The following is a 13026-nucleotide window of genomic DNA, read 5'->3' on the forward strand; positions in this document are numbered from 1 at the left end:
ATTTTTTTTCTTTTTTTTTAAAGGCGACTCGAAAAGCTGAGTCAAGAGAAGAAAGTTACGGGTCGAACTTTCGTGATGGAAATGTTCGATCCTTCGTCGTGGAGATAACGAAATATTTTCGAATCGTGGAGAGATGAATAGAGAAAGGAAAGTAAGATCTTTCGCAAGTGCTCGATTACAAATCGTATAAAAAATTCTCTAAGTGGCTGCTAAATAATAAAAACTATATATATGTATATATATATATATAAGAGTGATTACTTTATTAAGGTTTCGCTAGAAGAATTGAAGAAAATTCGTAAGGATGCGTCTAATGGAGCAAGCAAAATTGTAAGAAAGGACGGTACGATTGAAAAGTGTGTTCGTAAAAGAGTAAAAAAAGAAGAAGAAAAAAACTCTATCAACTAAATCGTTGGACTCCCGGTATATAGATAATAATCGTGCTTTAAAATGAAATTTTGTCCCACTCCTTTTCTGCCGTTCTTCGTTCGTTCGTTCGTTCGTTCGTTCGTTCGAGAGTCTAAACGATTACGTCGCCTCGAAGGTATTTCCTTTCGTCGGAAAACTCTCTCTCTCTCTCTCTCTCCCTCCTTCTTTATCTCGAGATAGTCGGCCATAAATTCTTAATGTTCTCGCGAATGAACGGATAACGACGGAGGACGATTGTTATCTTGTTTAACATCCGGTGGTATTTTTGAAACGACACGAAAACGTGGAAAAAGATAGTCCTCGGCTCGAAACAACCCGCTACGAAAAAGAAAAAAAAAAAAATCCTTTCCCATCCGCGCCCTCTCTCCTCTGGAAGAGAGAAATTCTCCATTCTCCCGCGGACAATTTTCGGCGAGACAAAGATCCTGACAAAGATCCTCAACGATAAAAGCGCTAAAGAGGGGGCAGGGAGGAGGGAGGAGAGAGAGAGAGAGAGAGGAAGAGATCCGAGCAGAAAGGGAGTGGCGAAAATCCGAGTGTGCTGGATCCTTCTTGCTGGATTCGAAGTGCTCGCATACGATGCGTGTGACGAGAACACGTTTACGTTACATTAATTTTACACTTTGTTGCGCAAGTGTCACATCTAGAGAAAAGTTTGGAGATTTAACAAAATTTGAGGGAGAATATAATAATAATAATAATAATAATCGTTGCTCGACGTCGAGTGACTTTTCATTCGAGGTTTTACTTAAAAAAAAAAAAAAAAATCGAAACCTGATTCACGATTCTGATTCACGATTATTCCGATAATTCCTAGCTTGGACGAGGGACGATATCGTGGAGTTGAGAGGTCCGAAAGGGGGCCCCTTTCCTCGTGGCGCAAGAGCAAAGAAGAGAGAGGGGACACGCACGATATCGCAAAAGCGGGAGGACTCACCTTCGACAAGCCGGCTCCGGGGCCGCCTCCGCCGCCGGATGCGGTGGAACCGCGTCCGGGCGTGACGTACAGGCTTTCCGTACGCTTAGGCTGGCCTGGACTCGGCAGAATGTCCTGGCCGAGGCTACGATTCCTGAGCAAGGCCCCCTCGAATTGGGCGGAAGTGGAGGCAGCGTAGGTCGGCGTCGCTGCACCGCTGCCCACCACGGACCCGTTGAGCGGCGTGCTCGATCGGATCGCGCTTGGCGCTCTCGTCGATCTAGATTCGTAGATCCAAGCGTTAAATCTTCTTTGATTAACATTTCTCTTCGCGTTAGTCGAAGCTTGGTCGTGATGTTCGGATGGTGTGAATTGTTTCTGTGATCTAGATTAGTGGATCCAAGCGTTAAATCTCGAGGGGTGAATTTCGTGTTAATTTCGTGGTGCACGTTTATTTGCAAGCAAGGAGAGGAAAGGTTTTGCTGATCGAACCTGTCGAGCATGTCCGGATTCGCGACCGTTTTATCGACGGACGGCTGCCTCGATCCAGTCAATCGGGAATGCGCTCTGGCGTAACGATCCACGGAACTGTCACGGCTGGGCGGCCTCTTGTAATGGTCCAGCCTACGATCGACACGAGTTAAGAAACGCGACGATCGAATTTATTTTTAATTCGGATACCTGTCGTTCAACGTTTGCCCGATGGTGTTGGGTCGATCCTGCGCCGTTAGAACCCTGCTGTTTCTTCGTATACTGGTGGAGCTTGGCGGCCGTGGCGCCTCACCGTCGCTGGCCTGGTACTGTTGCGGGATTTGGGTTTGCGGTTGGCCCCCTAATTGCTGGGCCTGCCCGTAAACTTGCTGGGAATTGTATTGATTCGTCTGGCTTTGTTGCCCGTATTGATTCGGCAACGCCTGAAACGGATCGATTCGGTGAAAACAGGGGATTGGGAACACGTTCTCGCCGAATGAAGATAAAAATATCGATCCCACCTGCTGATTGGGATAAGCTTGTTGCTGAGGATACCCTTGTTGACCACCGATCGGTTGCTGGTACGAATACTGATCGGCCTGGACCGGAGTGTTCACGGGTATCGAGTATTGAGGCTGATTGCTGTACGGACTACCTTGAATACCGGGATACTGATTCGGCCCGTATTGGGGGCCGAACTGGTTCATCATCGGCTGATACTGATTCGGTATACTGTTGGGATAGGCCTGGGGTTGAACAGGGCTCTGAACCATGGGATACTGAGCCTGATAAACCGAGTTTTGGCCGGGCAGGGTGGTCTGGTTCAACTGGTCGAGGGGCAGCTGGTTGACCAGCTGGGCCGGGGTCACCTGATTCGCGAGCTCGGTCTGCGACAACTGGTTCTGCGGCAATTGATTCTGAGGCTTGATGCTCGCCCTCCTGATCGACTGCATCACGTTGCTGGCCGTGGTCGTCGCAGCCCCGTCCTGGGACGAGGAGGTCGGGCTCTTGTGCGATCCCTGCTGATCCACGTTCCCCTTGTGAAGAATGCTCTTCCCGGGCACCGTGTCCTGGGGGGGTGGCACGTACTTGGGTATCTCCCTGTTCCTCAACCTCTCCAACCCCGGCTGCCTGAAGTCGGGCGCGAACTGTTTCGCCGTCTGCTGGGCCAATTCCGAATCCTCCCTCGCCTGGTCCGCCGCCGTGTCGGCCAGCTCCGCCCTCCCCCGGGCGGTCGCCGTTCTCGATATCGCGATATCCGCCTTCTGGAGGGCGATCTTGCTCGCACGCTGGGCCGCGCTCACGGCCGCCTCTATCCTCTCGCGGAACTTGGCCGATCTGATTAGGAACAGATGCTTCTTCTTCTGGCTGGTGATCAACACGTTGTTCTTGTACTTGCCCTCCTCCTTGCTCCCGTCCCGGAACGTCGTCACCCCGTAACCGTACTTCCGGTTGTTGAACCACTCCCCCTCGTATCGAAGCCCGTCGCTCCGCTCCGATATCCCGAAACCCGTCCTCTTGTCGTTCTTCCACTCGCCCAGATACGTCTCGGTCACCGAGGCGTCCATCTGCTCGTCCTGCCGAGAACAAGTTACTCGGCGTTATTTATCGGGCAAAACAAATTGTCGCCTTCTTAAATGTGAAAGATGTTGAGGTAATATTTGGATCGGTGGAGTGATCTTTCAAAGGAACAATTTTTTCTATTCGACTAGTTTGGAGTAGTAGCGTTTGTATCGTTTGTGTCGTAAGAGAATGGGAGAAACACCGAAGATATGAAAATCTTTTAAAGATCTGGATCTTTTTCTTATACGAGTAAAATAAAACGTTTTCGAGTGGAGGGAAGGCGAACGGAAAACTCGCTAGTCAATGGTCGTTGACCTAGCCAATCGCGATCTTCTTTTCAAAAATTTGTTTATAGAGCTAAAAAAAGTCAGCGAAAAGTCAGGCAGTGAGAATGGGATCATTCGATCCCGATTACATACATTAATATCAGGGATAAATGTTTCGCTTTTGAGAAGCAAACAACAATGGTGCACTGAACTTTTCGATCAAAGTTCACGATTCTTACCTCGATGACGAAGGACGCGTTACTGTCCGTGTGAACGGACGCCGAGGCCTGGCTCTGCGAGCTCTCCGTGGACATCCACGAAGCGGAGCTGGCGTTGCTCCTGATGCTGCCCCCGGTTCCATGCTTCTCCAAATCGCCCGTGCTCCTCTGCTTTCGTATCTTCAACCCCTGGAACACGAGAAACGTGGTGAGAGAAACGTTGAAACACGTCGAGAGGGATAGATATATATATATATGTTCGGGATAGATCGTTTACCGAGAGGATACCCTTCTTCAACGATTTCTCAGTGAGGCTCTTCCTCCTCGCGGGGGGGTTGTCGCTCCTTGCCTTGAGCACGAAGCCACCCCTACTGTCGCCCACCCGGCGATCCCTTCTGTCGGTCGGCTCGGGCGTCGGTGCCACCGCCCCACCATCGTCCGCGCTCCTCAGGGACGTCAACGAGGCCCTCACTTGCTTCGAGGGTTTGTAATGGCTCGCCAAACCGAAAGGGGCGCTCGCCCTCACGCCGTACCCGTGCCTCATCCCGTGGTACCATTGCCCTTGATACGTGCCTGCCACCAAACGTCTCGTTAATCTCATGAAAATTTTTATCGATTTTTCATAGCACTCTCCTACTCTTCATTTCTTCGAAGAAATTTGAGCTCTCAATTTCCAATTCGAATATACTTTTCAATTCCAAACGTGTCGTTAATCTCGCGAAAATTCCTTTTTACCGATCTTTCACCGCGCGGGAATAGCACTCTCCTACTCTTCATTTCTTCGAAGAAATTTGAGCTCCCAATTCGAATATACTTTTCAATTCCAAACGTGTCGTTAATCTCGCGAAAATTCCTTTTTACCGATTTTTCACCGCGCGGGAATAGCACTCTCCTACTCTTCATTTCTTCGAAGAAATTTGAGCTCCCAATTCGAATATACTTTTCAATTCCAAACGTGTCGTTAATCTCGCGAAAATTCCTTTTTACCGATCTTTCATCGCGCGGGAATAGCACTCTCCTACTCTTCATTTCTTCGAAATGAAATTTGAAAGGGAAGATATTTGAACTCTCAGTTTCCAAATTCGATATGCTTTTTAATTCGAATACACCTTTCTTCGAGTAAATTTGTTTCATCGAAATACGATCATCGACGTGTTCTCGAAACACTTGCACGTTTCCAGGTAAATTTGCATACGAGGACGAAACTCGGTGCAAGTCCTGGGAAATCACGTTCCACGAACGGTCCCGGATGTGACGAATAGCCGCGCTTGGTAATAAGCCGCATTGTTTTTGCCAAAACGTGACCGTGTTTCAAAATGTGCCGCGTGAGTCACGCGAATGGAGGCGGGAGAAGAAACTCGAAATTATCCATCCATCGACGAGGCGTGGGTGCATTCCTCTTTCGCCGAAAATGTAAATTCCTCGCCGATGAGATACCGCAGACTGAGTTTGCAGACCGCTCTCGGTCGGAGCGCAACAACGGGTGGATCGTTAATGGGCCAAGAATCGACGCGATCCTTCGTGGAAAAACGCTCTCTTCCTTTCCTCCTTACTTTTTTCCACGAATATCGCAGCGATGAAGTATTTTTGGAAGAGAGAATTCGATTCGTAATTATCATCCCGAATAAGGAAGAAATTCGTAAACTCGTGTTTAACTTGAAGCTACGAATAGAAAGATTTCATTCATTCAAGAGAAAAAGTATCTATTTTTCGCTAACTCGAAAACAACTGGAAAAATATATCCAATACACGATCGCAAAGTTTAACAAAACGCAGGTATGTAGGTCGAACTAAACCAGCCATATTGGAAATATTTGGAGATACGAATTCTCTACCAGTTAGACCATTTACAACGATTCGTTTCGTTACGATTTCGATCCAAGACCGATCTCCGTCGTCGCTTTCGATTGGTTTCGAAAAAGAGAGAAAGAAAAAAGAGAGAAAAGTGTATTCCGTTAGGGAACAAAGGGACGCGACAACGAATGCTTTCCAGTAGGCCTCGATGACGATCAACAAAGTGGCGGCGAGGCTGTCGAAAGCGTTTCCATTCCGCTTTTTCACCCGTTCTTTTTCCCCGCATTATTCGGCCAACAATAATCATCAAAGCCTTCCCGTATCCATTAACAAAGTGGCGCGATTGCGACTCTTCTCTCTCCTCCTTCATCTCTCGAAAAAAATTCGAAAGGATCGATATTTCTACGAATCTTCCATTCAACTTTTCCCCCACGATAAATTATACAAATTTCTTCTTCCCGAAAAATTCCAATCCAACACGTTCGTCGGCCAATGTTACTGGAAAGCCGTAAGACCGATGAAAGGAAGTAGTTTTAATATTTTCATTTTAGAATAAAATTTAATTGGGATGTATTTATATATCGGTTCCTAGTTTTCATTAATCAATTCTGGAACACCGATTCTGAATTACTTGTTTTCAGTGTACTCTCTACTTCTTGTAATATCACTGTCGAAATAGTGAAGTAGTAAACGGAAGTAATTTTAATACTTTCATTTCATATATTTTAAAGTAAAATGGATGACGAATCTGTTAAGCTGTGCGATCGAGAAACAAGACGATCCATCGATTTACTCGAGGTTGACGAAATCAGCCTGGAAATCGATCGGGGGGAGAGAGAGAGAGAGAGAGGGGTAGGAAAATGGAGTCTGCGGACGGCATTATTGCAGGCGAGCGTGCACACGGAGAGTCTCCCTTCCAACCGGAATATTATTTCGCCAGCGTTTAAGCAAGTGGGTCACGCCTCTGCCCCTCTCGCCGCGGTTCGAACCGCCCCACGAAATTGCATCGCGACTCCTGAATCGCGCTCCCTTCTCTCCCTCCCTTTGATTAATCTCGAGAATTCCACGCATCGAACATTCTCGAATTATTTTTCACGTTGCGAGTCTCTTTATCTCGCGGCAATTTGAATCGTCGGTTTCTTCACACCTATGAAACGTGGCGTAAAAATTTTATTATCCCTCGATCGTTTTCCTTTCTTTCCATCCGATGTAAGAGGTAATTTCGAGCGTACTGGAAAATCTTGGTGGCGTTGTTATTTATCCTAATCTACTCTTCTCGAGATCCGAAGAAGCTTCGTCGAATAGTCAGCCATTCGTCTCGAATTCTAACGCAATTATGGAAATTAGCTTGCCAAGCTTCTTCTTCCATGCTCGAAGATACGCGGAGACGAGTTTCGTGGATTAAACTGCCTCGTAGCAACGAGGACGGTTTCGTGGACCGGACGAGTTATTCGGGTCAACTCTTGCAACGCCTCGGGACAAAAAGGTCCCACGTCGACTCCGCGAGTTTTTCGGCTGGATATCGACGAAACTCGAGTGGAGAAAGAGCGATCCAGAACGAAATAAGCTGGAAAAATAAGGCGTTTCCTCGAATATTATTTATTCGATCTTTTCAGGTTTTCAAAGGGGATTCTGTTAGGTGTAATAACCTTCCTTTTTTTCGTAACTTTTCGTAACTTTTCGCGTTCAGGCCACTGAAATTTGCACTCTCGTTAAGAGAGGACGTATCTTAGCGAAGATTTAAAGGCGGAAATTTTGGAAGAGGAGGAAAAGAAAAAAGGAAAGGAGATTTGATTTTTGTGCAACTTAGAGCCGCGTATCGATCCTCCACCGACGACCTAGATTAATTATTGTCGAGTTTCTAATTTCACGACGTCTCGTCAGTTTCTTTCCCCGTGGCTGGAAAGAGAGGAGATCGTTGCTTCTCCCCTCCTGCCACGGGAACTTTTACTGGTTATTGAATTTCCGTCGAATCGGCTCTTCCCTTCGCGAAGCTCACGTTTTGCTCCACTTCGCGAAACTCGAACAGCATCGAATTTCGCTCTTGCTCCTCCTCGAGACATTATCCGTTTCGTCCCAGACAATGCCAAGACGAATGTCGTTTCTTTTTTTAATCGTGCTTCGCCTCGTCAACTTTGTCAAATTTTAAAAACGTTAGGATTTTGTAGACGAAGGAAGGAAGCCATGGTTCTCTTGGGATTCGATAATTTTCATTCAACCTTTTAATTGCGAGTGTGGTTTAATTGAACCACGAGATTTTATAGCCAGGTGTTGTGTAATATAAACAACACACGTTAATTTTTGCCAATATTGAATAGCGCGTGTATACCACTAAAGTAAAAATAAAATGTTAAAAATAAAATAAAATAGATTTAAAATAGGATATCACTTTGGTAATACAATTTAAAATTAGAAGGTGTACACTTATTTTTATTTTATTTTTCTTACCGTTTATTATAAAGTGCACACTTTGTGCATGCTTTTATTTCTCAATCCTATTTTTGTCCTGGTACAAGATGAAAGTTTAGATTCATTTTGACCGCTGTTCAAACTATATATTTATGCGAACTTTTTCTAATAACTCCTTCTACTTCTTCCAGTTTTTCAAGAGAAGGGCGCGAAGTTTTAGAATAAAATTTTCAGATTTCTGTGATAGCAACTTGTATGCACTTTTTGTGCTTTATAAAATAATTATAGAATTATATCGTTCACCAGTATTATCATAATATTTCCTTTTTTGCGTTTAGAGCTGTGTTAAAAGTACCCGCAGTTAAATGATTAAATTACATTTCATCGAATCAGCTGGAACTTTAAGAAGAAATAGCGAACAGAACCATTTTGCACGATTTGAATATCCCTCTGATAAAACGAAACTCCATATCCGAGAAAAAATCTTACAAATCTTACAAATATCTCTAATCGCTACTAATCAAATTTTCGTGAAGCGCTCAACTCCCTCTCGCGTCGAGGATTTCATGCAAATCCCCCTCTCGAAGAATAAACTCTGCCCCCGATTCAACTTGAGTTTGGTGGAAGGAAGGCGGCCATCTATAAAAACGTTAACTCTGTTTATCAAAAACATGGCTTCTAGAAGGCGCGACTCGAGGAGGCGGCCAGCCAACCTGTTCCTGCGAGGGTGAAGACCCTCTCTCTGGCTTGTATCCGTCGTGGCCATCGCAGAGTTTCGTTCCACGCAGGCCTCGGCCAGGCGGAGGGGGAGGGATCTCGCGCTAAAATAATCATCGGTGAATTTCGCCGGTGAAAAATTTATCGGCCGTGTCTGCCTTCCTCTTTTTTGCGCCGTATCCCATTTCCTTTAGCTTCGAAAAAATTGGGAGAAACCGATCGACGGCATCGAAGATCGATCTTAATATACTCGATCAGAATAATTTCTTCCCATCGGGGAGAAAATCAGATTGGCCAAGAAGAAGTTTCGAAGAAGAAGAGACGTTAAATAATTCTTGCTGAGAAAATCGACTTTTGGAAATTTCTCGTCCATCCATGGGTTAAAATTGACGATGGAGAAGGAACGATTTGGATCGAGATGGTGTTTAGTTGATAAAAATTGATGAAATTTCGATGGAGAAAATTGAAATTGGAGGAAGAATCGCGTTGTCCACGGGTGAACAGAGGTCGGTATACGATCCTGTTTCGCGGCACTGCCTGAAATAGCTTGGCCACCGTCTAAGATGGTGGTCGGTTGAACGTGCAACGTGGGCCGGCAGTTGTGCTGGTGAGAATCGGCCGTGTATTTCGGTCCGCAGCCTCCACCAGATCGTCCCTAACCACCCCACGGGCACGTCGTCTCTGTTTGTTTCTCCCGAACGATACCTGAACGAGCGCCTCGTGGCCAGGTCGGATTTCGGATATACCTGACCTCGCCTCCTCTCTCGCGCTCGTGTTTCAAACCTCGCTGGATGCCCGACCAGCCGTATGTTGACACCAGTGTCATCTATTATCGCTCTCTCGCTTCGGTCGACACACTTATTTCCACCGATTAGATGCCTTTTCCACAAGGAAACGATTTTACGATTTTTCTCTATCCAAGATAGAGCAGTTTAAATTTTAATTCTGTCTTTGTATTAAATCGTTCGTAAGTTTAATTTCAATAATTGTGATATCGTGATTCGTTTTAGTCTAGGCTATCAATGTACGTGGCAAATTTTGGAGAAGATTAGATGAACTCTTGCAGTTTCAGAAGCGAGAAGGAAATGATTACGATTTTTCTTTACCAATCTCTTACGTAACATTTAGAATTTAATTCTGTTTCTACATTAAATATAATATTGGTATTGCGATTCGTTCTAGTTCAGGTTATCGATGTTATATAAGTTTGCAGCGATTAGGTGAAGATTTTGCAGCTTCAGAAGCGAAAAAGATACGATAACGATTTTTCTCACTAATCCCCTACGTAAGAATGTAATTCTGCCTTTATATGAAATCATCGTAAGTCCAATTCAATAATATTTGGTATTGCGATTCGTTCTGGTTCAGCTTATCGATGTTATATTTAATTTTGCAGCGATTAGGTGAAGATTTTGCAATTTCAGAAGGAAATGATAACGATTTTTCTCGCCTACATGGATTTATTTAAATTTGAACCAACTATCGTTTAGAATTTTTTAATTCTGTCTTTATATTAAATCATTCCAGTCCAGGCCATCAACGTATATAGATGCCTTTTTTATATACCCTAGGTAAAGTTTACAATTAATTGTAACATCTGGTTTGGTATTGCGATTCATTCCAGTCCAGACCATCGACGTTACAAATTTTTCGAATACATTTTTCGATACTTCGAAACACTGGAATAGATGCAAGGAAGTGTCGCGAAAATCTTGATATCGAATATTTTAGTTGAACTCACTTATCGAGAGAAGAAGATCGATCCATCAAAATCCCGTGTGAGTGATTAAACACGACAGGGAGAACTCGTGCTCCTTTCGTATCGGTGGAGCATGCGGGGGAGGCGAAGACGTGTGGCGTCGAGGTAAAAAAAGAAGAAGGAAAAAAGTAGATGATGGTTCATTTATAGTAAAAAAAAAGGCACGTCTAAAACCGTAACGAACGTACACGTCCCTATCTGGATGCACGATTACTTTCGCAAAGAGAGAGAGAGACGAAAAACGGAAATGACGACAGTTCGAACAAAGTAGGTGGCGCCGGTTCTATCAACGAAAGCCAATCCTTCGTTAGGAGAGGCTTTGCGCGTCGTGCGAGTATCGAAGGGTTGAGGAGGAAAAAAAAAAAAAGACGCTTTCGTCATCGAAGCGTGAATCGTTTCCCTTCTCTGCAAAGCCGAACTGTCCTCGAATGGGTCGAGTTCCCAGCGTGAACGAGATCCTCCTCGATGGACGATGGTTAATTGCATCGTGAGCCGGTTCTCTAAGTCTCGTTGTTCTTCTCGTTTCCTCCTCGATGAGTCTCTCTCTCTCTCTCTCGAGGATCGTTTCAGACCCAAGTTTCCGACTTGTAAACGATAAGTAAGTCGAACAGTTCTTGTGGCTGCATATCGATTGTATTTTAAAAAGGAGGATCGCTTCCTTTTTTTTTTTTTAAGCTAGTGAATACTGTTGAAATCGAAGATGAAAGTTATTCTGAGAAAACTAGTGTATACGTTCTTCAAGAGTTCGCTTTTTTCGCCATTTCATAATTTTCAAACGAACGTAGAGACAAAAGTTAACGTGATATTCGTCGTAACGATCTCTGGGTTTCGCGTATCTCGATTAATTCTTTTTCGATTAGAGCCAAATTAACAGGCTCGAGTGAACAATCGATTCGCAACAAGTGTTTACAACGATCGGCTCTAAAGCGTTAAAAAGGTTTCACGAGCTTCCTGATCGACGAACGAGCCTCGCCTCCAAATACTATCACAAAATTCCTTCCCTTCGATCGAATATAGAACCATTCCCTCGCGCATACTCGCCGCACATTCCCGTATACAGAGAATAATCCCATATATTTTCCTCCTCCGTCCGTTCCCTCGATCCTTCTCGACATTCCACGAATGTCGAATTTCTCTCGAGGAGGAGGGGGAATGTTGATGTCGCCACGAGGAGGTCGAAGTCGCGCTCTCGATTTATCGACGGGGCGTGCAAGGTTGAAGAACTCTATTAGCGAGAGGAGAGCGATGCGGATTGATCGAGCTTCGACCGAGCCGTTTCCTTCCTTCCTCTCCTCGCACGAGGAAAAGATCGCCTCGACCAACAACCGACCACTGCCCGCTCGACCGTAATACCCAACACACACGTACGTACATGCGCGCGAACGAGCGCGGCAGCATCGGTATTTATAAATAAATGCGTCGGCCACGTGCCACGGGAGAAATGGAATGGCGTTTGGAGAGTGGCTTAACTCGACCAGAGAAGCTTAAAACGGTCAGCCGTGGAGGTAGGGAGGAGGGGAGGCGATCAAGGTGGAAGGGATACCGCGCCGCTCCGTCGTTTGTTGTTCAATTTCCCTTTGAAACGAACGGTTGGAATTTCGATGGATCTCCCCGGAGGACGACGAGCAGGCATTCAAAGTTCGTCAAAAGTTTCTTCTCGAGTAGTGGTAAAAGGGATAAAAGAGATGGTCGAATTCTTCGTTCCGGCAAACGATTCTTGACGAACGAAACGCTCTTCTGGTATTATTGCATCGAACGGAGAGATGATCGTTATTTCGAGCTCGTCCACTTTGGTTGAAATAGGGAATTTTGGTAACGAGAGGTTGCCTCGACTCGCTGCCAGACGCGTGCGCGCAAGAAAGAGAAAAGAGAGAGAGAGAGAGAGAGAGAAAGACGCGTTATGTGTATACAACGTTGAACCGTTAATATCTATCGGGTACGTATGTACACGCGTGGAGAGAGCGTGTATAAAAGAAGGAGGGACACGTGTACGACCGTGCCTTCTGTCACTTCTTGCTTCGAACGTTCGATAAACGATGGAGCAACGAAAATATCTTTCGGTTGGCCACAGATATTTTGGCCGGCCTCTCATTTCTTTTTTTTGCCGGGAACGATAAGAGGGACTCGAGAGAGAGGGATTCTTCGCTCGCTTCGATCGACAACCGGCAAAGAGGATTGCATTGTCTCCGACGCGAATTTCATTGACGAAAATGAAGATAAAAAGACGAAGGCAAGATGGCCGTTTCTGTATCGCCGTCGATCGTGTCTCCTTTTTTAACCAACGGGGTGAAACGGAGAGGGTGAAACCGTCATTAAAACGTGTCGATATTATTATTAGACCATTATGCACGTTCCGTTAATCTAAAGAACGCGAATATTTATGTAACGGGCTGACGCAGATTTATAACATTGTTGTAGGAGCGCCGGTATCACCGGTGCTGCCAAATGACGCGCGTATGATCAGAATAACGTGGCCCGTAACTA

General features: G+C 45.3%; 2 protein-coding genes across 8 annotated transcripts in view; one reads left to right on the forward strand and one right to left on the reverse strand.

Annotated features, from left to right (window-relative positions):
• The window catches only part of LOC100866861 (cytochrome b5), a 58780-nt gene that overhangs the window by 20963 nt on the left and 24791 nt on the right, over window positions 1-13026 (forward strand). The gene's annotated exons all lie outside the window — the stretch shown is intronic.
• LOC100866746 (junctophilin) overlaps window positions 1-13026 on the reverse strand; it is a 43731-nt gene that overhangs the window by 14051 nt on the left and 16654 nt on the right. For 5 of the 6 annotated variants that reach the window (XM_086915562.1, XM_086915560.1, XM_031918883.2 and 2 more), the window contains 6 exons: window positions 4141-4436; window positions 3885-4052; window positions 2338-3393; window positions 2027-2259; window positions 1838-1969; window positions 1367-1730 (listed from right to left, as the gene is read on the reverse strand). In XM_086915562.1, coding sequence (XP_086771688.1) covers window positions 1367-1730; window positions 1838-1969; window positions 2027-2259; window positions 2338-3393; window positions 3885-4052; window positions 4141-4436 — 2249 coding nt within the window. The remainder of the gene's footprint in view (window positions 1-1366; window positions 1731-1837; window positions 1970-2026; window positions 2260-2337; window positions 3394-3884; window positions 4053-4140; window positions 4437-13026) is intronic. The other variant, XM_031918884.2, reaches the window with a different exon arrangement.

This window comes from Apis florea, unplaced genomic scaffold, assembly GCF_048593485.1.
Source record: "Apis florea isolate Af1SG1 unplaced genomic scaffold, ASM4859348v1 contig_3793_pilon, whole genome shotgun sequence".
Taxonomy (NCBI): Eukaryota; Metazoa; Arthropoda; class Insecta; order Hymenoptera; family Apidae; genus Apis; species Apis florea.